A 25,802-nucleotide genomic window follows, 5' to 3' on the forward strand; every position below is an offset into this window, starting at 1 on the left:
CACTTGGTGAATCTGCAGCAAGTCATAGATGGTTTTAATGAGAAGGGGTTCTCAAACTGCATGTGGGCTTTAGATAACACTTACATCCCAGTGCTGTGCCATGCAGGGAGGGGGAGGGCTTTCACAAACAGGAAAGGATATGCCTCCATGATCCTGCAAGCTGTGGTGGACCACATTTATACCAGGTGGGCCAGCAGCGCACATGATGCGCACGTGTTCAGAAACTCCCCCCTGTCTGGCCTTGTGAGAAAGGACACTATGCACTCAGCATGGAGGAGACAGTGATCCGCGGTGTCGCCATTCCCCCAGTTATATTAGCAGATGCTGACTACCCGCTAAAGCCCTGGCTCATGAAACCTTGTAGAGGGAACATCACTGACCCACAGAATCTGGTTTTTAACTACCATCTGGGCAGTTGCAGGATAGCTGTGGAATATGTGTTTGGCCAACTGAAAGGATGATGGAGGGTGCTTATGCACTGGCTTGAGATAGAGCAAGAATATATCATGGCCTTTGTAGTGGCAGCCTGCTTGCACAATATCTGTGAGAGCCACGGAGAGGTTTTCAAGGAGTAGTGGGAAGAAGAAGCATGACAGGAAGTGGCCAGACAACGGAGATGTTTCTGGGCAGCAGCAGCAGCAGCACAGGGGCTGAGGAGATATCCTCAAGGAGAGGCTGGTCGGGCAGCCCTTGTGCGTGATTGTCTGGCAGGATATATTGCTGACAACAACACCTAGGAGTGCTTTGTTCTTTCTCTTGGTTATGTTGATGTGATGGGCTAGCTGGTAGGGGTTAGCCCAGGGGTTTTGAAAGGGTACAAGATGATTGCAAGACTTGGGATTCCCTTGCCTCACCAATCTGGTAATGATTTGGCCCAGGGGTTTTGAAGGGGTAAAAGATGATTGGAGGACTTGGGATTCCCTTTCCTCACCAATCAGGTGCCAGAGACTCACCCTCCATGTCCCCTGATTGGCCCCTTGGGTCACCTGGAGGGGGATAAAAGGGGCAGCACAGCTGACTCAGGAGAGACCAGCAAGGAAAGAGTCTCAAAGAGCTGGCAAAGAGCTGGGCCAGCAGGGTCGGAGCAGTTGCCCCAGAAGCCCCTGAAGGAGTGGGACCTACAGGCATCAGTGGGACCCTCAGCAGCGTGGCGTGCGGCCAGCAGGAGAGGCTCCCTGCTGAGCTCCAGGATCCCCTACGAGAGGGTGCGGCCAGCAGGAGAGGTTCCCCAACTCCAGGAAGGATGTGAGCAGCGACCCGAGAGGTTCCCAGCTTTGCTTCCAGGTCCTCCAATAAGAGGCCAGGCAGCTTGACATGAGGCCAGGGCTCCTGGAAGGTCAAAACCTCTAGCAGCCTGGCCCAGTACCAGCACTGGTGGTTATGTGGTAGTGTTTCTGCCTACCATTTCGGAGATCCAAGTTCCAGTTCCAGCTTGCAGGAGTGAAGTAACAGGGAGAAATTCTTGTTGCAGTGGGAATGGGTCATTGTGTTTTCTTCCTTTCTCCCCCCTCCAGGTACCTAGGCCCTATATTCCTCGTTATTTGACATTTTTTATTTTGTGCCTTTTATATTTCACCAACCAGTATTGTTTGTTCTGCTGTTTGTGTTTTATATATTGGTTAACCCTGTCTTTTGTCAACTGGATGAATGTCTATGATTGTCGAACCTTTGTTGAATCCTGCCCCCTTGGGGAGCTGTAGTGTCCCCTATACCCCCTGGTTTATACTGGTTATGTTCCCAGTGCTCTCATTAAAAGGTATATTGTTAAGTCCCCATTTGTGGTCTGGCTCTGCTCTATAGGGGGAGGAGAGTCCCTACACCTCCCACAGTGCTTGTGCACCTGCTTTGATCCCTTCAATTGGAGAGGGGGTACCTCTTGGAGTACCACCCGAGTTACATTGAAATAAATTCATTTACACTTTAAATCTGTGTCTGTCTACAGGGGCATTGGGTGTTGTGGATGGGGGGGCAGAGGGGAGGACAGTCAGGGGAAGAGGGAGGAAATCTGGACTGGGCTAGGGGTTTGCTGCTTCCAGACTGAGTGGTTTGGGGGAGAGGGGCATTATTCACTGTCACCCACATCTGAATGAGCCCCCCCGCCATGTGGGTGAGAAGGTCCCAGGCTTGTCTAACATAGGCCTGGCCCTCTGTCTCTGGGCTACCCACCCACCTATTTCACCTGCCATGCCTTGATGGAACAATAATTATGGTGTTACTCAGGTGGGAGGCTGCCCATTTACTACCCCAACGCTTGGGGTTGCTATCCACTGCTCCAAACCTTCCCTACAGGGTGGCCCACACCTCGCAGATGGTATGTAACTGTTGACCTGCGCCCTAGGGCATTGGGTCGGCTCACTACCCGTTGCTGTGCCTCTAGGCACTGGTGTCTGCCCCCTGTCTCTGCACCTCCTGACGCTGTGCCTCCTGGCACTGGGGTCTGATCACCCCCCCCGTCTATGTGTCTCCCTGGTGCTGGGGTCTGATCACCCCCTATCCTTGCGTCCCCCCTGGCGCTGGGGCTTTGCAAAGTAGTGTGCCCCAATGAGGCCTCCTTCTCCCCAGATAGCTTCAGCCCAGTCCACCAGATAAAATAATAACATAACTATGAGCCTCTGGGCTATAACATAATTCAAGTCATAAAAGCCACACTCTGGCTCCTTAAAACCCCAAACTGCTCCTTGCACATTGAGCACCGCCCCCAACTCTGGATACCTTATAGCAGAGCTTTCCAAACTTTTCATGTTGGTGACACACTTTTTAGACAGGCATCATTTCGCGACACAGTAATTCAGTTTTACTAGCAAGCCGGAGGTTAAACTAACCCGTTATAAGAGATACGGACACATACATAAATTGTATTAACGGAATGTATGGGGACACAACATATCTCATGAAAACCTTTCATTTATATTTTTAAAAATATATGATTTGTAAGATAATAACATACATTGTTGTCATTTATGAGTAACAGTATGTAAGTATGTGCAAGAATTAAAAAAAGTTGAATAACACCAATAACTACTTACCATTTTAATGGGATGTATGAGGTTGATGGGATGAACACAGTTTCTGAATATTTGGTGGAATATTAGATAACGACACTCGCATTTTGTCATCAAGCATTTTTAAGCTTCCACGTTTCAGTGTCTTTAAGTTTGCCATCGTTGCAAAGGATACTTCACAAATGTATGTAGTAGAAAACTGCAGAAGAATTTTTAACGCTTTTTTAGCTATGTTTGGATGCATTTTTGAAATGCGAATCCAAAAGCTGTCTAAGTCACCCTCTTCATACATCATTAACAGATTTCGATCATTTTTTATGTCAGCTAATTCTTCTTCTTCAGTAAGTGAAAAGTTCCTCGTTGCAGTTGAAAGAAATGGATTTCTGATCCAATCATAGTCTTGGATTTCAACATTTGGGAAGTAATGCTGAACTTTCTCTCCGAGCAATGTTAAATGGTCAACAATTAGCGAGCTGATATCACATTTTAGCTCGCACTCAGCAGTTTTGGAAAACATTTCAAAATTTCCTTCTTTCACTTTCCTTTTCCAAATTGTTATTTTGTCTCTCATAGCACAAATTTTATCTACCGCTGTTAAGATATTTTCTCCTTTTCCTTGCATACTGGTGTTTATTTTATTCAAATGTTCAAATATGTCAGCAAGATATGCCAATTTTGTGCACCAAAGTTTGTTTTGAATTAGATTGCAGAATTCATTTTGCTGATTTTCCACAAAAAGTTTAAGCATCATTTCCCTCAATTCGTATACACGACAAAGCACTCGACCTCTTGAGAGCCAACGAACTTCTGTGTGTAGTAGAAGCTTTTTAAACCTTGCCCCCATTTCTTCACAAATATGAGCAAATAATCTTGATTGAAGAGGTCTACTTTTAATGTAATTGACCATTTGAACCACTTTGTCCAAAACTTTTCTTAATTCATTTCCAATGGTTTGTGCGACTAGTGCTTCGTGATGTAAAAAGCAATGAGTAATTATAATATTTTCATTCTCTTTCTTTGCTAAAGCTATAAAACCTTTTGTTGAACCAACCATTGAGGGTGTGCCATCTGTGCATATTCCTACACAATTTAACCATTGCAAATTATTTTCCTTCATGAAGCAATCTAAAGTTTTAACTATATCTTCACCTCTAGTTTTCATTGGAAGTTCTAGACAATACAAGAATTGCTCAATAATTCTGTCAGTATGAATGAAACGTATAAAAACCAATAATTGTGCTAACCCACTGACATCTGTTGCTTCGTCTAATTGCAATGTAAAGATCATATTATCATCTTGAAAAATATCCTTCATTTGCTGCTTAATGTCATCAGACATGTCTTGAATACGTCTTCCAATCGTGTTATCTGCCAAAGGGATTTTATTAACTTCTATCTCAAATTCAGGCCCAAACATTGTTCGAACAATAGCACAGCAAGATTCCTTTATGGTGGTTTCGGCAATAGTGTGTGGGTCCTTGTTTTTGGCAATTATTTGAGCAACCAAGTAACTTGCCTTTTGAGCTTTCTCTGATGTCTTCATTCTCTTTGTGAATGATGCAGACTGCTTCTTTATAGGTTTTGAAAGCTCAATAAAGTATTCTACTGGTTTTTCTGACAAATGACTGTGTTTTGAGGTAAAATGATGCTTTAATTTATTTGGTACCATACTTTCATTTGCAAGTATATCCCCACAAACTAAACACTGAGGACAAGGATTGTTTTCATTACCAGAAAAGTGAACCCCAGTTTCATATAATCTTTATTGTATAAACGAGGCTTGGAAATTTTTCCTTTACACTTCTTACGTACTAATACAGACTGTTCAACAGTTGATTCTTGCGTAGTTTCCTCTATAGCGGCTACATTTTGTTCATCGCAAACGTCATCTTCACCAGCTTTTCTTTTCTTAATTAGAAACTTATCCATTTTATGGGTAATTCAACTGCAATTTAATGAATAAATCTATGCAAATTTATTTTTAGGTTTTAGCATTAACTAAATATGAAAATAACAGGACTGTTTTTAGAGTTTATCTTTCTCTGTTTTTTCTTATGAAAATAACAGCACCTGCGCTCCACTCCCACAGTGATAAAGTGAGATAAAGATAGGAATCAGGACCAGGAGAAAATGTGAAAAATAAACAAAATTAACTAAAGTATTTACAATACATATTAGGACACATAGGTCCAGGTAGGAGCTCAGCTGCAAAAACACATGAAGTAGAGAAGCAAAAGTCCAACAAAAATGGTGTAAATGTATATGTCTCACTACAAGGCTATATTGCTGCAAATATTTGCAATGCCTATGTCCAGAGTCCAGTTCCAGCACTCTCCGGTGGTACACTGCCGGTGGGTGGTCAATCCACAATTACAGCAGAGTAAAAATAAAAATAAATGGCAGAAATCAAATTATAAGTGCCACGTGGTGAGTGGCTTGCTGTTTGCCACATTGGATTTGGGAGGGTGGCCTACCTTCAGCCAGCAGTAGGTGGGTTGACTGGGTGACAGCCTGCAGCTGCGCTCGCCCGGGTGATTGGGAGCACACTGATTCCGAGGCTTCTGGCCTCCACTGAGCTCCGTTCTGATTGGCCAAGATGGCGGACGGCCCACTTGGTGCAGTCCCAGTCCAGGACCTCCGGGGGACTCCTCCGCTCAGCACAGCCGAGAGTTGGGGGTGGTGTAACTCACAACTAATTGCTCCGTTAATTGCTCCGTTAAAGGAGTCTCCAACGAGAATTCCAAATTCTCCACACTCCTCGCCGTACCGCTCCGACACCGCCAATCACGTGCGTCCTATGTCAAGACGCCACACGATCCTAAAGCAGCTAACGTTAAAGCAGCTAAGCCTTAGCTGCTAAGGCTTAGCTGCTTTAACATTAGCTGCTTTAGGAAGTTCCGGGGGAGGGGCCAAGGGAAGCAGACGTGAGTAAGGGAGCTCCACGGTGCCCTTCCGCAAAATTTTCTGCATTTTGAGCGACACACCTACACACTGCCGCCGACACACTAATGTGTCGCGGCACACAGTTTGGAAAGCTTTGCCTTATAGACTCCTAGAACCTCATTAGCCACAGCAACCATCTGGCCAGCAGCCACAGCGTTCTTGGGTAGTTCTGCCATGCAGGAGCTCTCTTCCCCTGGCCACTTGCCGGAGACCTCCTCCTGCCAGCCTCGGCCCTGGAATTTATATGTGCCCAGAGGCCTATCCCCTTCCTGTCATCTGCACGGCTTGGGTTTTTGGGCTATTAACTCCTACCCTCCTGGTGTTTGTTGTTCCTGTAGACTTGAGTCTTAAAGGGGCAGCTCTACCTCTTAGTAACAGGGCTAGGGTTCCCTGTTACACCTGGCTAGGCAGGTGGGGGACCAAGCCAAACAGCAACCCACATTTTCAAAAACATTCCAAAAACGTGTATATAACAATTCACAACACACCTCCAAAAGCAATTCACAATACACCTCCGAAAGCCATATGTGTCACTGCAGAAATGTAGCAAGAAACCTTTTTGCCTGCCCCCCACTGAAATGTGAAGCTCCTCCATATGGCAGAAGCCCCTTTTGCAGTAGTTGCCCCCTTTTGGGGATACTTTCTCTTTTCTACCTTTTCTTCCTTCCTCTCTCTTTTTCTTTTATTATATTATTATTATTTTTATATAAGGTGTACTTGTAGTGAAAATAGAGCTTGTAGATGCTTTTACAAATGTACTTTTAGTTTAATAGTAAGTTGTACCATGTAATAATGTTAGCAAGGGCAGGAATCTCTGTATGGAGCGGGTCCCTGAATGAATCATGGTTGATTGTGTAACACAGTAGCTAGTCTGGATAAGCAAATTAAGGAGCGGCAATTAACACCTACATACCACAGACTAAAGAGAGGAATGAATCAATACAGAGCCAGGAACTCCCTGAAACATCACTGTTAAAGGTACGGGAGCCCCGGTTTGAACTAATCAACACTGGAAACAGACCCTTGGGGCTGAAATACCCCCTGATCAACCACTTCCAGAGCTCTATTCATCATGGCAGTGAATCATTCAAAAATCATCAATGGACTCCTGAGACTGTGCGTACCTGGGGACATGATCCCTGGGGCTGACAGCTGCCATCCAGCAGCTACCAAGAGGGATGTCCTTCGAGGTCAACGACCCCTGGATTGGGTAAGCTGGAGAATTGGGGAGTCACCAAAGTCTGCCAGAGAGGGATAAAAGGCAGCGAAGAATGACCCCCCAAGGGCACTCTCTTTGACCTGACCAGCACCCTGCCTGTCCAGCCAGAAGGACCAACCGGCGACCCCCTTCTGAAGCAACATCACACTGAAAGAAGCCTTGACTGGCCATTGACGGCAGACTCCAGTGCTTGGGGATAGGTATATCTTGACACCAGTGCTTAGTGGTCATAGCTAGCTACCGTGAGTGTGTGTGTATGCGTGAATGTGTGTGTGTTTGAGGAGATCAGCACCAAGATTTATGGTCTGACTTTTGCATCCATCCAATAACTTAGAATTTTATGATGATCCTATGAGTTGGTCCTTTGTAGCCAACACAAACAGATTGACGGTGTACCTGGGCAGGGAATGGGAGGGTTCCAATGGGAGCCCCCACTGGAAACTGTACTAAGATCTATGAGCTCAGGAATACTGGGAACTGTAGTTCAAAAAAAGAAAAGAAAAAGAGAGAAGAGTTTGCCACCACCACCAATATCGACAGCAATTGCCAATCAATGGGACAGCAACAAATGCCCACCCACCCGCTACTCTAAACCCTGAACATTTCATGATATCACAGCAGTTATCATAGCAGCTATAGCCATATAGTAAATAAAAGAAAAAAACACATATATTTGTAACATGGTGGGATGGGAAGGGAAAGGAACAGGAGGGGAGGATTCACATGGCTTGTCTTTGGAATTGGGATGGGGTCTTTGGGATCGTGTACTGATGGAGAGAGACCAGACTGATAGGTGCAAGACCAGCATAGGTGGGTGCAAGTGACAAGGATTTTGGGTTGACCATGACCAGACCCAGGGGAGACTCCCAGTGAGAGTCAGGACTGCCCAGTGAGAGTCTGGGGGCAGGCACTGGGAAGGCCTGGTGGTTTACATGCTCCTCCTGGTGTAATACATTAGCAAAGAGGTTACAGGGGGTAAATTGGTATTTGACTCCCCCTACTGAAATCTGAGGGGAATAACACACAAGGCTTAACTTGCTTGAAAGTGCCATTTGTGTAAACACAAACTCCATGTCATGCAAACACAAATGTACCACGCCAAAACAAAGCCATGTTAAAATGTTTAGGTGTTCTACATTAATGCCCATGTCGTCTACACATGCCCTAAGTGACCAGATCCAAGGGGGAAATACAGAGGCAGAATCTAGATGATGGGTTGAGTCATGGTTCAGGAGTCAATAGACCAAATTACCAAAGCCAAGTGGGATTCCCAAAATCCAGAGTCCACAAGCAGAGCCAAGCAAAGTCAGAAGCCAGAAAACTAGATAGCACAGGATCCGGAGAGTCTTACCATAGATCAGGGCTGCTCAACCCTGGCACACAGGTCAGTTCTGGCTGCCAGTGCCATGTCATTGAACCCACAGTGCTCCCAAAGGCCTGGGGAGCCCTGTGGACTGTGTCCTAGTGTGAAGGCTGGCATTGGGCCTGACTGCAGTGCATGGGGCTGGACAGAGTTGGCACCTAGTACCCTGATCCCAGTATGCGGGACTGGACAGATGTGTTGTGGGCCCCCATCCTGACATGCAGGGCTGGATAGAGGTAACTGGGGGCCCTGGGGCCCAATCCCAGCATGTGTGACTAGGCAGGGGCAGCACAAGGGTGTGGGGCCTGATCCCAGCTTGTGGAACCAGCCGATGAAGCATGGGGCCTGTTCATGGTATGAGAGCCTTACACCACTCATCTGCCATGTGGGGACAAAAGGTTGAGCATCACTGCCATAGCATACCTTTGGGTAGAGCTACTGGGTGACCTACAGTCTTTAGTTATGGGTGAACTTAAATGGGGAGGCTGTTTTCCCAGGAGCCAGTCAGGAAGCCCTAACAGTTGCCAGCTTATTTATCAGCTGGGGTAGGGCTGCCAGTTAGAACCTCAGGCAGGTTTGTTTGACTAGGCCATTAGGGCTGCCTGCTAGGGCCTCCAATACCTACATATTTGGGGCCAGAGAGGCAAGCAATGCTGTCAGCACAGGAATGTATGTAAGCACTGCTATTCCATTCTGACCCAGGAGTCTGAAGTTACTGTACTTCTCCTAGCTAGTAAAAACTCTCCTGTTTTGAAAAAGCTGTTCTTTGTTGCTGCAAGCAGCTGCTATTTGCATAGTTCCCAAAGAAGTAAAGTCTCTAGAGTAAGTTATTTTGGGCTTACTGAAAGAACCACAATAAGAAACAGTGGTGCTGAAACCAGGTCCCAGTCTCAAGCTGGTTACATGGAAGGGCTTCCTCTTGAAATCTGTGGAAATTCAAATCTGCCTCTAGAGGTGATGCACTCTCAGATGGGATGTCTGTACAGGGCAAGACTGTTAATACAGGGCTGGGCAGAGATCGATAAGCTACTGACATGGCTAAACTGCTACTGGTTCAGGAGCTAAAGCCTGATCTCTGCCTAGCACTGCTTTGTACTGTAGGGACATGTTTTGAAAGTTTATAAAGGTTGGGCAGGATTGAATGTTTAACAGAAAAGTATTTTAAGAAACAGGAGAACACATAACAGCAGCAGTCTCCCAATGCCTGAAGCAGCGTGTTTGTGCCTGAAAACTTGACAAGAATAGTTTTCCATCTATTTTGTTGGTCTAATAAAAGATATAACATCTACCCAAAGAACCTTGCCTGCCTACGTCCTTAGACCAACATGGCTTCAACCAACAACCGTGCAACATGGAAGATACTGAATTTTGCCGTTTGAAGTGGAAACTTCAGAACATGAAGAAAAAAGAAGCTAACCTCAACAGCGACATATACTTTCTAAGCCTATGCAAGAAACACAATATAACTCCCAGAGGACTGAACATATACAATCCTCTGACTACCAGACAACTCCAAATATGCTTCACAACTATGCAGGAGAACTTCAAAACAACTTAGAAATCATCTCCTTCATATAACCTACTCCAAAAGAAATCAACTCAAGAAGGAAATCAACACATGCTACAACAACTTAAAAGAGATAAATCCGGAAATCCTCCCAAATATTATACAATGTATACCAAAAGACTACCAACAACATCCATGCAACACAAAAAGAAGAAATGGAACCAATTACTACAGGAACAACTTTCCCAGCCACAAAACAACCATCAGAGAAACAACACCAATCCTTTACAACATTCCAACCTCCTACTTGATGAAATGGAAGGAACCAATCAACCCTCAAATATTATCAATCTCTCCACACACACTTACCAAAGCTGAAAAATCTGTCCTCTTCAAAGACATTAATTTCTGTCCAGAAAAATACCTGAATAAGATACCATAATGTGGAGAACTAGAAGATTTTTTCTGATACCTCCATCTGATGGAATATTTCCACAACCAAAATGAATCCACTTGCAACACAACTTCATTCTGTGACAAAATTGACAAAAATATTAGCACCAAAAAAAAAAAAATCAAAAAACCCTCAGCTTGGTCAGCTTACAGTGGATGGAAACCTCAATATTGACTGCTTCAGAGAAAGAATGAAGAATGAAATATGCAACAACAAACATCACTATAACAACCTTTCCCTCTCAGAGAGAAGGGCCATAGAATCTCTAAGATCCAGCCACCAGATAGTAACAAACCAGCAGATAAAGGAGGAGCTATATTTATCTTTAACCATGAAGACTACATAAAAGAAGCCAATAGCCAACTCTGTGACAACAACTACTACGAAAAACTAGAGGAAGATCCAACTCCTCTTTTCACCTCAAAACTCAAAACCACCATCATATCATTTCCGTCTGAACTACAAGAAAAACTTTAGACCCTGATCCCTCCACTACACAATCCAGGGATATTTTACATGTTCCCTAAAATCCACAAACAAGGGAACCCCAGCTGACCTATAATTTCCAACCATGGAACCCTAACTGAAGAAATATCCGGTTTCATTGAATTAATCCTAAAACCTCTTGTTATCCAAAGACTGAGGTTTATCCAAGATACATCAGACTTTGTACAAAGCCTCAAAAACACAGACTACCTTCCCAGCAATATCTTCCTAGCCACCATGGATGTTACCAACTTACGTACCAGCATCACACACCAGAATGGCATCCAAGCCTGCTTCACTTATCTACAAGAGCAAGACTACAACTCAGAGTACAGACCTCAAGATATTACTGAACTTATACACTTCATCCTCATGCACAACAGATTCAGTTTCAACAAGCAACACTTCCTTCAGATCATGGGCACAGCTATGGGCACCAAAATGGCCCCACAATATGCCAACTGTCGCAGGGCACCTCGGTGCCCCTGCTCCTAGAGTGGAGAAACTTCCAGGGAGCAAGTGAGCGCCCCCTGGCCTGACATGACGAGCCCAGCTGAGGCTTGCTCAGGTAATGAGCGCAGCTGTGGGTTGCCGGAGCAACCAAGCAGAGCCAGCTGCCTGTAGAGGGCAGGGCCTGGCCCTTATAAAGCTCAGGGCTGAGGCCAGGCTGGCAGTTCTCTGCCAGCAGCCGGAGAGGCAGGAGTTCTCTTGGCCGAGATATGGGAGGGAGCCTAAGTCGCAAGTACAGCTCATGATAGCCCTGGAGGCTTGAGCTATGATGATGAGTTATGGCCATGTGGCTTGCATTTGTGTTACAGCCTAGGGGCTTGTGGTTTTGCTTTGTGTTTGTATTATTACACCCGGAGGCTTGGGCGAGGCTGTAGGGGTTGGAGGAGGCCTCAATCACAGGGACCCCAGAGAGTGTGGGGTGCCCTAGCGCCAGGAGGGCGCATTATTGTTCATAGCGCCAGGGAAGGCGCAGCTCGCACTCCAGTGTATGACCAGCTGGCGGCGAGGAGCGCGGCCAGTGGGTCGCGGGCGCAACCCGTAGGTTGCAGACGGGGACCTAGACCCCGGATTGCGTGTGGGGGAACATAGACCCCGAAGGCGCAGCTCGCACGCCACTGCGCGAGCAGCTGGCAGCGAGGAGCGCGGCCAGTGGGTCGCGGGCGCAACCCGTAGGTTGCGGACGGGGACCGAGACCCCGGATTGCGTGCGGGGGAACATAGCCCCCCGGCCCCAGGAAAGGGGCGGTATTACTGAGTAGCCCAGTGTGGGCGCGGCGAGCCCCGGAGAGGGGGAACGCCATTGTGTATTATTGAGTAGCCCAGTGTGGGCGCAGCGAGCCCCCAGAGAGGGGGAACGCCCTTGTACGTTATTGAGTAGCCCCGTGTGGGCGCGGCGAGCCCCAGAGAGGGGGAACGCCATCGTGTTTTATTGAGTAGCCCAGTGTGGGCGCACGGGCATAGCGAGCCCGGCCGCAGGCTAGTGCGGCAATACCCTTCAGACTAAGGCAGGGCGCTGCGGTTGCTCCTGAGAAGACAGGGAGTAGCAGTGCGGGGAGCCAGAGTCAGGGAGGGTATCCGTGCGGTTGGCCCATAGGACCGGAGGCCCGCTAGAGAGTCCCGGAGCGGAACCACACCGGCAGGGGAGGCCCAGAGTGGGCCAGACGAGAGTCCCAGCAAGAGGCTGGGCATGAGAGAGGGAGCCCAGGGTGGGCCACAGTAGAGAGACAGACCAAACAACGTCCTTTACATCTGCGAGACTTGGGGCGTGGTATCAGGGGAGGTAGGAGCCACGCATAGCCCATAAGGCTAGGGCGCTTGGGTAGCGCCCATTGTATGGGGAGACCCACGAGGGGTCCAGGAGCTCACGTGCCCGAGGAAACACAAGGCAGCCTCCCTATTACATATTCGATCAAGACGTGGTGGGCGAGAATGGAGGGTGCCCTCGGGCCGGAGTAGCGCGGTGAGAGGGCCTCAAGGAGATCACGGCCCTCGGCGAGGACCCCGCCGTGACACCAACCTTTTATGGACCACCTGGAAGAAGAATTCCTCAAGAACTGCACCATCAAACCAATGCTATACCTGAAATATATAGATGACGTCTTCATCATTTGGACTGAAAACTTGCAATCTCTGGTTGATTTCCATCACAAATTCAAGAATCATCACCCCTCCATTAGACTATTTCTTGAATACTCCATCACCAACATTTCCGTTTTAGATACCATGATCAATATCCAAAATGGTAAAATACAAACCACCATATACAAGAACCCCACGGACCAACATACGTATCTACACAGAATCAGCAGTCACCCTAAGCACACAAAAAGCTGTAATTAACAGCCAAGCTCTCTGATACCACCAAATTTGCACTAAGGAGAATACACAGGTATTCTTTATGGGGTGTGATTGTCACCCCATAAATCTCAAAAGGGCTTTCACCCAATAAGGTCACTCTTCCAGAGAGATAGATTGCACTTTTGAAAGAGCCACCCAGATACCCCATGAAGCATTGCTTCAGTACAAAAAGAAAATCTCTACTAATCGCACACCATTAGTTATGACATACCATCCTTCTCTAGAACCTATACAGAAAATCCTCAAACAATTGCAACCCATACTAGAAGAAGACCCAATTCTTATAAAGATCTTTCCAGAACCACCCATCCTAGCCATTAAACAAGCACTGAACCTCGCTAACCTCAGTACCAGACATAAACTTCCTATGACCCAAAACACTCCAAATGGATCCAGACCATGCCAGGACAAGAAACCTGCCAACGCATCTCCACCAGTCCCACAATAACTACACCCCACAATAGAATCAACACCATTCCTGGATCTTATACCTGCACCTCCAGAAATGTAATATATCTCATCTAGTGCACTAAATGCCCTGATGTAAAATATAACCTGCCTCAAGGTGACCACTTGCATTCCTTTACACATTTCCCTCCCTTCCCCTTCTCCCCTCCTAAATCTACTCATTGTCCTCCAAACTTCCACCCGTTTGCATTTTCGCAGACTTCTTGTTCTAATTTAGCTTATTTTCTACCTTGGAGAACACATAACAGCAGCAGAGTCTCTCAGTGCCTGAAGAAGGGTATTTGTGCCCAAAAACTTGCAAAGAACTTTTTTCCAACTATTTCATTGGTCTAATAAAAGATATCACATCTACCCAAAGAACCTTGCCTGCCTATGTCCTTAGATGAACATGGCTACAACCAACAACCCTGAGAAACAGTTAAATTTAAATGGAAAAGTGTGGCTAGTGTTTTAAGGGAGAGATTAACTGATAATTCCTGTAAAGTTTTAGGCTAATGGTTATATACTGTTTCTACTACTACTTCTACTACTACTTGACACATATGGTAGTGGTGTCCAAAGGCCACAAGTTATTAGGGCCCCATAATACAGGGTTCTGTATAAACATCATGCACTTCTTATGAAACATATCCAGGAAAATCATTATATACTTTAACTCTGCTTCAAACTGGCCTATACTGTCTGATAAGACCTGAGACTTGTCAGATGTCTAAAGAACAGGACTATTTGAACAGTGTTCTTAAATTTAATTTAATTTTTATACAAACTACAAATTGGGCAGATCATTGTTTATTAGACCCATGGGCTTCCAATATTTAATTCAAGGTTACCTCTGTCTTTGAACAAAGAACTCTGGCACTTGATCTGTCCTATACATGTCATCAAAGGGGAAATTTTACTAATAGTCCATGAGGATGTAGAATAGAATATTGATGATCAAAAATGGGAACTGCAGTTATGCTGTGATCAGGGAAAGATACATATCCTGTTCTACAATATTTTTGATCATGAGTAGAACTTCAAAACACAAATAACTGGGGTATACATGCCTTTGGCTTGTTTTAAATCAGTTGATTTTTGTGGCCTTTTTTATTTTAAATTTATATACTTCTCTGAGGGTGCCTCAAAAATTATTCTAAAGTAGTCCAGACATTATAAGCATGAATCAGAATGAACCCAAGAGCTCCTTTAACATGTTTTGATAAGCACTGGTAGTAGCTTTTAGAAAAATAAAAATGGTCATTTTAATGGAACGAAAAGAAAAGAAATAGCAGTTATCTTTCCACCTTCATTCCATCATCATAATGGAACAATCCACTGATACGGAAGCTTTCCAGTGCATCCTCTATTTTAGAACATCTAGGAATGTTCAGCTTGCGGGCATAGCAAGTTCCTTTAGTGGCTAGAGTGGAAGAGGATTATTTTGACCACTAGAGTGGAGTGAGGAGTGGTATCTAACCTATAGTTTTCATAGTGAGTTTCATAGTTGGTAGGGTCAGAAGGGACCTGAGCAGATCATCAAGTCCAACCCCCTGCCATGGTAGGAAAGAATGCTGGGGTCAAATGAAGATCCCCAGGATAGGAGCAAGCACCACTTCCCTTGGAAGTTGGTTCCAGATTCCAGCAGCCCTGACAAAACATGATGACCCCCTTCCACTGCAAAAAGAATTTTTCCCTGTCACTTCACTCACGCCAATTGGGATTTGAGGTAGGATCGCCCACATGATAGGCAGAAACTCTACCACACAGCCACCAGTGCTGGGGGCAGTACCTACCCCCATTCTCTGCATTTGGGTGACAGCTGCTACTGCTATGGCTGCTGCTGTACCAGTGTGGGCTCAGGCTACTGCAGTTGAGAGAGAGGCTTACAGCAACCCCACAGTGTGGGCTCCCTGAGGTGTCTCCCCTGGTGCTCCATTTGCCACCCTCTTCAGATACGCTACTGAAGTGCAAGGCTGCACCTGTCATAGTAGAGATTCCCTGAAGGATGTCATTTTGCTTGCCATTTTCCCTCACCCCCATTAGAGTCATAGCAAGCTTTGAACTTACTAGTGCAGAAGGAGCCCAGGATTGTTGTCCTGAGCACCCTCTACACTGGCAAATAGTAATGGCATGATTGGGATCTGATCCCCAGTCTCAAAATCCTACCTTCTGCTATGCCCACATGGTATGGTACAATTGCTGGGATTGGGGATCAGAACCCATTGTACTGTCAAATGTAAGTATACTAGGGGGCCTCAGCCACAGATTGATAAGATATAGGTACACCGTAGGCTTCAGTCAGCATAGCAGAGTTTGTCAAGAGAGTGAAAAGCATGATTGTGATCCCTGGCCTATGTAGCAGCAGAAGCCCCTAATGCAGATGGAGTTATATTGTCAAAATTGCACTTCTACTAATGTAGCTGGTTTTGCTCCCAGGAATGCTTTTCCTTGAGTGGCACAAAGCATGTCCAGTCCAAGATTGCTTTGCTGGTATAGCTTACTGATATTCCTAAACCAGTAAAATATTGAGTGTAGACATAGCCTTTGTACCCTCACAGATTTAAAAATACAAAACCAAAATGCAGTAAAATCAGTCCACATCCATGGCTTTCCACTTCCTCTCTTATGCTGGCCAACAAAGCCAACTTGAGAGAGACCTATACTGGCTGCAGTTCATGGAGTAATATAATAAATTTCCCTTATTCTCTGCCAACCTCCTTGCTGCTCCTTGCTTTGGGCTGTTTGCTAAAACCTCTCAGTTTCCAAACTATTTGGAGGTCAGTATGTGTGCATCTGTTTTTGGTTATCAACTCAATTTGTCACATCTGCTTAGTATGGATGTAGTAGTAATACCTGTACAGTATACAGTGTTCTTCATTCTGAAGGACCTGAACACATTACAGACTGAAATACACAGATGTAGAGATGTGAGACATTATGGGAACCTGTGAAATGTGCCACTGCCTCAGAAGTTCCTGACTTAGTAATTGGAAAGATGTGAGACTAGGCAGGATTGTCTGGTTCTGTAGAATGTTTTATCCCCCACTCACCACAGAGGTCTACTTTGGAAGGTATCCTGATTTCTAGGACACAGAAATTTTTGTGTTAAAGTTAGGACAGGAGAAAATAAAGGTGTGTTGAAGGGTCCTCATTATTTGCTGGTGATTCTTCTCCATACAGGTAGTATGAATCAACAATAAAGGCTATCACATATGTAAGGCTGTATTAGAGGCCATGGAATGGCTCTGATACCTCTGTGTAGCCTACAGACATCCCAGCATATAGCCTAGTCACTTGGGTGGTACATTGTGTTTTCATTACATGATTGGGGAGAGAGTGAACACTCATAACTTCTTTAAGAAGGAGTATTGTACCCTTTTGTCCATACTGTGCCTGCCCCAACCACAGCGTAAACAAAGTCATTCTGGATGCTGGGGAATGTCTTCAATCTGCTGATGACACACCTTGAAGGTAAGAAGCAAAAATAGGTGCATTCACCAATTTACCCTCTCCTAACATTGTTGGGAAATCTAGAAGCCTGATCCTGCAAACTTTTACTTATGTGAGCTGCCCTACAGAAGCCTGTGAAATTACTAATTGGTCCTAATTACTTTATCTGGTTAATGAACTACATGTATAATAGGGGTGTGCAAAGCGGGCCCTATTCAATTCAGGTTTGACACAATTGGGGGGACAGTGGTTCGATTCGTTCATTCAGATTACTGTCTCTGATTTGATTCGGCCAAATCTGAATCTGAAGATTTGATGCTGATTCTTCGAATCATAGACATACCTTTAAATGTTTTTTCTTCATACTTCGAGTTACCAGCACAGCTTGTGAATGCTGCAATGCTGGGGTGAATGGAGCATCCCACAGGAGCATAGGGGCCCCCCACGTGCTTGGCGGTGAACCCAGAAGTGGACCGGAAGTACTTCCAGTCCACTTCCAGGTCTGCTGGGGAGCATGTAGGGCTCAGCAATCAGCCACAGGGAGACCCCAGGTTTCCCCCCAGACCCAGGAGGCAGCAGTTGCTGAGCCATAAATGACTTTGGATATGTAATTATATAGTATAGATATATAACTATTTAACATATAAATATGTATAACATATATCCAGTGTATTCATATATAATGTAACAGCAATAAAAGATATAGACAATTATTTATATATTAAAATATTTTCTTTGCTATATTTTAAACGAATATACAGTCAGGATTAGGGAATCTATATGACTTAGTTCTTTTGTAATTGCTAAATATTAGACCCTTTAATTTGATGCAGTGACATAGCTGTTGAATATGACATCAGTATATGATACTGATGATACAAGCAGGTTTTCATGAAGTTGCAAAAATAGCATCTTAAAGCCAAAAATATTAAATTTTATTCATGGTTAAATTTTAAAAATCTTCAAAAATTCTTGAGTCTAAATATAGATCACAAGAGCTTTTAGAAGATTACCCTTTCTCAAGCTGCAAGTTTCAAAATGTCTATTAACAGGGTTAGAATAGCTGGATTTGATGGAATATTTCTGTCTCTGTGAGAGAGGTCAGAAATGGAAATGAGCACTTGTATCACTTCCAGCTGGCTGAACAGGGATCATGTTCCAGCAATACTACAACTAGAGTGGGGTGGTAAAAAACTGGTGCTTGGGAGGGCAGGGGCTGTGGGTGGTAAAAAACTGGTGTCTGGTAAGTAATCTGAGGTGATGGTGGTGTTGGAAGAATCATTCTATTTTTTTTAAACTACCACAATGCAGCAGAATGTGCACCAGGAGTCAAATTTTATTCCTCATGCATCGTCTGAGTACTTGCCTCTATAGAGGGTTGCTTGCTCTTCAGAGAAATCTCCCCACAGACTGTTCCATGGCTGCTGCTGAAACATCAGAATTGCAAAAGCTCCTATCACAACATTCTACCCTCTTGCATACTGGAATCACTTAGTTTTTGTTGCTTTCAGACTCTAGATATGCAAGTATTAGGATTTTCCCAGTTTTCAAAAATCGTTGCCCTCATAAAGCAACAGCAAAACTTCCATTGACTTCAGTGGAGCCAAATGGGGGTTTACAAAACACATTGCAAACTATTTGTCTTCAGAGCTGAGAAAGGAATTCATATTTTTTGATCTGACAACAGCCTAGGATCTCTGCTTTTGAAACCATTGCCAGTTTTAGGTAAACTTTACATATGTAATGTGCAGAGATCTGGGTTTTCCATTGATCACGGAAAAACACAGATTTTCTCCTTTAAAGTTCCGGCCTACAAGGGACTGCTTGGATCTGGGGGGAGTGGGTGGAGGACTATCAGGTGGGGAGCGTCTTGTGTATGTGCATGTGCACACATGCACATGGCAGCCAGGCAGTGTGGAGAGCAGCTCCCACAGCTCCTTCCAGGTAAGTCTATGGGGGTGCAGATTGAGGTCCCCATAGGGAGGAAGGGAGGGAATGAGGCAGGGCTGGGGCTTAGGGTGCTGCCCTGCTGAGGTGGTGCATGTGACCCACAGCTGGGATGGGAATACGCAGCCATGGGGCCCAGCTGGGGGAGCAGGATGGAGCCAGGAGTGGCACAGCAAGGGGGCTGGTTCCCTGCTGCTGTGTGGACTCCCAGAGAAGGGGCCATGGGGGGAGGCATGTGCCCCCCAGATTTGTGTCCAGAGTGGGGGCAGATATGGGCTGCCCGCCGTGGTCTTGGGGCTCCCCCCCTGCTGCCCTCCCCCCAGGGGCTCTGCAGCTCAGTGGGTGGGACCTGGTATGGGAGGTCAAAGAGGAAAGAGGAGGCTTGGTGCCATTGCTGGGAGCCCCACACTGGCAGTACTACCATGGTGAGGTGCCTTCTGCCTGCCCAGCAGCAGCAGAGGGCACAACTCTGTACCACTGTGGTCGCTGCTGCCAGGTGGGCAGGGGGCACCTCGCCCTGGCAGCATGGCTGGTGTGGAACTCCCAGCAGCAGCACTAAACCTCCCTGCCCTCCCACACTGGGTCCCACCTGCTGGGCTGTGGAGGCCCCCAGGGGGTGGACAGCAGGGTGGGGAGCCCCAAGCCCACAGCAGGCAGGCCACATCCTCCCCCACCATGGGCTGTGCTCCGGCTGTGCCTCCTGGAGGGTGGGCGGGGGGAGAGCTGGGCTCTGTGCTGTGCTCTGGCCATAGCTGCCACCACCTCCCACAGGTGGTGGGCAGGAGACTGCAGGCTCTGGCCCCGGTCTTGTAGCTCTGGTACCTGGGCGCCCTTTCTGGCAGGGTTGGGGGGGAAGGGGCTGTGGGTCATGAGTGAGGGGCAGCAGCAGGGCTTGGAGAGCAGGGAGCTGTGGGTCAGGAGTGAGAGGCACTGGCACAGCCATGGGGCTATGGGTTGGGAGTGAGGGGCACCTAGGGGGATGGGGGACTGTGGGTTAAGAGTGAAGGGCACTGGATGGGGGGCCTGTGGCTCAGGAGCAAGGGGTACCAGTAGGGCTGGGGGGATAGAGGGCTATGGGTTGGGAGTGAGTGGCACCAGCACAGCCAGAGGACTGTGAGTTGGTAGTGTGGGGCAATGGCATAGGTAAGGGTAGGGCACTGGCATATCAAGGCTGCTCAGCACCACAAAGTATCCTGGTGAGCAAAGGGGGCAGGGGGAGCTCTGATTTTCCATGATAAAAAAACCAAAATCAATCACCAAAATGTAGAAGGATTTAGAATCTACTTTATTATAATGATTGAGGCACTGGTAGGCTTCCAGACAGCTTCAAGATTGTAAATATATCAGTAAAATATTGTGTTCATCTGATGCCTATATATAGTGACGTTTCAATTTAATCACGGAAAAATGTGGATTTGGGGGGTTTTAATCAGAGAATTTGGGTTTTTTTTCTCAGAGAATTGCAATTTTTAAACAGCAAAAAAACAGGATCCCTGGTAATATGTGTAACTAGTTTAACTGAGTTTACAATTTTGCATTAACATAACTGCTTTAGAGTAAGTTTTCCCTTCTGCCTTTCAGCAAAATATTAGGTTGCTAGCAACATTGAAACTTCATTCTGCTGAGCAGATCGAAAACCTATTTTAACAGTGTACTGCTAATTCAGATGATATTATTTTTTTTTAATATGATGAGCTGCTGCAATGAACAGTCCAACTCAGAATATTCTTTCTCTGCTTTTTGTGTTGGTAGTTTGATCCTTTATTGATTGAAAGCAAAAAAGCAGCAACAGTGGTGCTAATGCTTAATTCTCCAGAAGAGGAAGTTTTGGCTAAAGCATGTGATGCTATATATAAATTTGCATCAAAAGGTTTGTCTTTTCATTGTTAATCTCTTTCTGTATCTTACGTTTCTTAAACTAGTTTGAGTTTTTTCTTAGTTTATTAACTTTAACCATCCTGTTTGATACTAAATGCTTCCATAAGTTTTTTGTAAAATATCTGTCATGCTGTATTTATAGTTATGAAGAGACATGGTTAGCTGTGTTAGTCTAAGTCAGGCAGAAGGTATGGCAGGGTGGCAACTTAGAAATTAAGTGGTCTTTATGTTAGAACCAGTTTGCTTCCAAGGTGCCACCCTACTCAGTCTTCTTCCTTAGTGTCTCTAGGCAGAATTCTATTTCACTTTATGCTCCCAACTGGCCGTGACTCATCTACATGACTGCCTTTTTTTGGCACTTATGCACAATTTATGATCTTATTCCACGTGCAGCGTGGAGGCGTATGTGTCCGCATGCCTACTGAGCATGTACAGTAGCCTGAACTCTTGTTAGACGGGTATACCACTCCATACACATGTTTACCAGGTGAGTGGCAGTCATAAAGTTGTAGCTGATCAAAACCCTCTGACTACCTGGTGTTAGACACTGGAGGAGAAGGAGGAAGAGGGCCTGTCTAAGTTTTAGCCCAAAAGTCTATAGGGCACTTGCCCAAGAAATGGGAAACCCAGGTACAAGGCCCAGAGGGGATTTGAACCTACATTTCTGTCATTGGTGATTAAGAGGGGGGGCTAGAGAAGGGGTTGGATGATGTCTATATTGTTGCCTGGTGATTAGACCACCAAGCTGAGAAGATAGAGAGATGGGCCATGTGTTGACAAAATGAGAGGCATGTGTGCCTGACACCTTAAAGTGGGCTAAATGCTTTTGCACTGCTTTAATGGTGTTGGTGTTTGCACGCGTTGGCAGCACATTGCACATTAATTCCAGCCGCTGTAGGAAATTTGGCAGTGTAATGTGCCTTAAATAACTTGGGGTGCAGCAAACTAAAACTCCTCTAAGGAGTTTTAGTTTGCTGCCCCTACAGTCGTGGAGTGAAGCACAGGGTTCTGTGTAGCTCAGGGTCTCTGACAGGAAGCCCTGCAGGCAGCTGCCCAGGAAAGTAAGCTCCACCCAAGAAAAGCGGTGACCCTGATTTTTTTTTTTTTTTAATTCCCTTCTGGAGCCTGTCTGCCTCCCTCAGCTGTGCGGGGGCCCGGTACTTCCCTCTGCGGCTGTGGTGCCCCCTAGGACCTCCCAAGCCGGATGTCTGTGGGCAGGTGCCACCTTGGGGAGGGCCGCCACTGCCATGGAGGGAAGCACAAGACCCCCCCACAGCCCAGGGAGCGCTCTGTCCACCGGTAGCTCGCCCTCCTCTCCCTGCCAGAGAGGCAGGTAAGTCAGCAGGGTGTGTGCATGACATGGGGGTTTAATCAGCCCTAAATTGAAGTGGTGTTTTTAAAAACCCATTGTTTCAATTTAGGGCCCCTGTTTTGTCTACATATGCCCATATTGGTTAAAACTCCTGCTGGGAAAGGTGGACCTAGAATCTGGGTATTCTGCTTCTGGGGTGAGTGCCCTAACCTGTACAAAGTAGGCTATTAGGCTAAAACATAAGGTGGCCCTCCTCATCTTTGCCAGGCCACAATGTAGGAATTAAGGTCAGGTATGTGTGTATGAAGCTGTGCTCTGCCTGGCCAGGGCAAAGTCTACTGTGTATGTTATGTGGATTTTTATGAGTCCATACTGCACGTGGAGCAGGATTACAAACTGTGTGTAAGTGTCAAAAGTGGCATTTATGTGGCTGGAAAACTGCCATTTGGGCATATAAAAGTAAAATAGGATTCTGTTCCTGGTGTCTTGCATAAATTAAGTGGTTTGAATTCTGGGACTGAATTTATAGATATTCTCTTAATGAGAATATTGTAGTTGGTAGGAAAAGAATGTAGCATCTTGGACAATGAGAGATTTTGCTTTTCAAGTTACATTTTGAGAGGATATTATACTGGTAAATAATTTTAAAAAGAAAAATTGTTATTTTGAGCTTTTTATGTCCCTGTTTGTTTGTGTTCTGAATTTTACATTTAATTCTGTTTGCATGTTTCTCACAAGAATAGTATTTCCATAACTGAAGTATTTATGAGATCATCCAGCCTCAAATATCTAATTGATTTCTGTGTGTTTTGAAACCAAACAACTATGTCATATTCTGAATTCCTCCAGTGCTTCTGTTTTTAAAATATATAATCAAGGCATTATGTCTTTTGTGTGGCACATTAGACACACATTATATAGCAGGAACCCCAAAATCATGTGTTTATTCCTTTCCCAAGTTCTTTCCCAATCACTTCACGCATCCCCATGCAGTCCATTACACAAAGGATATCACTATGTTTATTAACCTATTAGTTTTATATTTAATTTGATTTATTTTACATTGTTCTAAATTGTGATGTTTTTGCATTTGGATTTGAGTATTCCAGAAGAAGTTGAGGCTTTTGGAATTGAGAAAGTAACACAGTTAAATTTTGGAGAGGGGAAATGATTCCTTTAAATTTGGGGAAGGGGGATGAATTTTTCGTGCCATTGTCAGGATGGCTGAGAACTCCCCCTTGCTCTCTATGGCAAGTTCTGCCATTATGTCAAAAGGAGACAAACATGTTAGTAAGCTGTTTCTGCTAAATTAATCTTTCTTTAAGTGGTTAATGTAGTGGTTAATGTAGCCTCACAGAAAACTACATGGCAGTATTGCAATTAACTAGATGGGGATTGTCTTCATTGCAAAGTTAACTTAAGTTATCTTCACTGCTCCTTATTCAAGTCCCATTGACGCACACAACCTGATGGTGTGATGATTTTAATTAAAAATTATGGCTGTTTTATGGCCAGTTCCTTCCCACAATACTCCTGAATGGACAGACACATTTCCCCAAAATTCAGTGGGAAAGAAATAATAGAGTGGTTCAGCTTAGCGCAGCATTAAGAACATGGGAAACCCTCTAGAAGTCTCAATACTGTACACAAGTGAGTGCACAACCAGCATGGCCCCCATGTGATTTCATAGTATGGCTGCTGTAATTCAGGTTAATATGAGAGGAGTAACTTGAGTATAGGTAGCTTATGGTAACACTGCAATGAAGATGTCTCTCTTGTGCATAGTTACCCTGCCCTAGCAGCACCAAAGAACATACTCTACTCAGGAAGTCACCCACTTCCTTCCCTGCTCCCTAACTGCTTTCAGAGAGGAGTCAGTAATTTCACCCCTGCTCATGGAACAGTTTACTTCTCACTGGGTGTGTCCACATAAGACATTTACTTCAGAGCTGCCTAATTAGCTCCACAGTAAAGTCTCACTGGGTGTGTCTACATGAGATGCTAACTGCGCGGCAGCCTAATAATACTGTGCAGTAGTGCACCACAGCACAAACAGTGCTAATACGCTACTGTGCAGTATTATTAGGCTACTGCACAGTAACATCACTAAAAAGATGTTCGCCAGCACTGCTGCTCAGTAACTTTGGTTACTGCACATTTATTTAGTACTTGATTATACAAGCCTTTGCCCAGCAAGTGAGAAATAGTGTCATGAGACCTTTCCACCTGCCTTTGTGTTTGTTTGGTGTGAAGATAGTTTATCCAGAGAAGTACACCTTGGTGTTAAAATGCCATTGAGATTCATTGAGCAGTTTGCAAGGCTCTTGTTTCAGGTTATTGACAGACTCAGAAAGAAATTGCTGTAGCATTGACACTCTGTTCATATTTTAAGATTTTCTTCAGAACTGCAAGGGTTGGAAACTTACTTTTTTTCTACTGAAAAAGCTTAGATTCTGATGTAATGACATGACACTCTGAGTCGGGGTCCTAGATCCAGGCCTACAGTTCTAAAACTCTACTCAAGCCCTGATTGTGACATCACACCCATGAACTACCAAGCTTTATTTATATGGGATGCATTATGTTCAATACTGCCATGGGTTAGGGTTGGAATTCTATCACAGAATTTTAATTATGTAATCTTGTGTTTAGACTTTTATTTTAGGTAATGTTTTTTCTTATTGAAATGTTTCTCAGCATTTGGTAATCCATGTAAAGAAATTGGTAACATATTATAGATAAATTGATATCTGTAGTATAATATCTATAATCTCTTTATATAGATTATGCAATGCAGAGAGACATTTCAAATGCAACTAAAATGTGTTATGTTAGAACAAAAATAATTTCAGTAATTTAAATAAGATTCTTAACCTAATTACTTTTTAGGTGATGAAAACAAAGTGACACTCCTGAGTCTTGGAGCAGTGGAACCTTTATTTAAACTAATCTCCCATGAAGATCCAATTGTTCGCAAAAACGCTACCATGGTATTTGGTATCATGGCTTCGAATAGTAAGATTCTTGAATTTTGAAAAGTTTTCATTGAGTTGTTATTTTTAGGAACAGAGTTGGCAGAGATCTATGGGATGTTAAAAACAAGGAAATTTGGTACATATTAAAATATCCTGTTAATGTTTGATACCTTACTAAAATAAAAAATATCCACATGGAAAAAAGTGGAGTGGGTGGGGGGGAATTTGTCTCTGGTGTAACTCTGTTGACGTAGGGTAAAAAACATTTCTGGTAGAGCTCTAAACCACTTAACATGTTGTGAATGTTCAGTTTAAATTCTAACTGCTGAAAGCCTAGTATGTCTGAAAAAGCCTGAGCATATGAAACTCCTGGCTAACTAGTATGGGTAGAATACATTCTCTCCTTTCACAGAAAACAGAGAGAAACAAGAATCGGTATTTACCATCTCC

General features: G+C 44.8%; 1 protein-coding gene across 7 annotated transcripts in view; it reads left to right on the forward strand.

The window, feature by feature from the left end:
• Positions 1 to 25,802, forward strand: part of ARMC3 (armadillo repeat containing 3) — a 143,341-nt gene that overhangs the window by 25,453 nt on the left and 92,086 nt on the right. For all 7 annotated transcript variants that reach the window (XR_009462671.1, XM_014608959.3, XM_019497709.2 and 4 more), the window contains 2 exons: positions 20,940 to 21,057; positions 25,267 to 25,392. Coding sequence is in view for 6 of the 7 variants with exons in the window: in XM_014608959.3 (XP_014464445.1) it covers positions 20,940 to 21,057; positions 25,267 to 25,392 (244 nt within the window). In the remaining variant the exon portion in view is untranslated. The remainder of the gene's footprint in view (positions 1 to 20,939; positions 21,058 to 25,266; positions 25,393 to 25,802) is intronic.

This window comes from Alligator mississippiensis, chromosome 5 (genome assembly GCF_030867095.1).
Source record: "Alligator mississippiensis isolate rAllMis1 chromosome 5, rAllMis1, whole genome shotgun sequence".
Classification (NCBI taxonomy): Eukaryota; Metazoa; Chordata; order Crocodylia; family Alligatoridae; genus Alligator; species Alligator mississippiensis.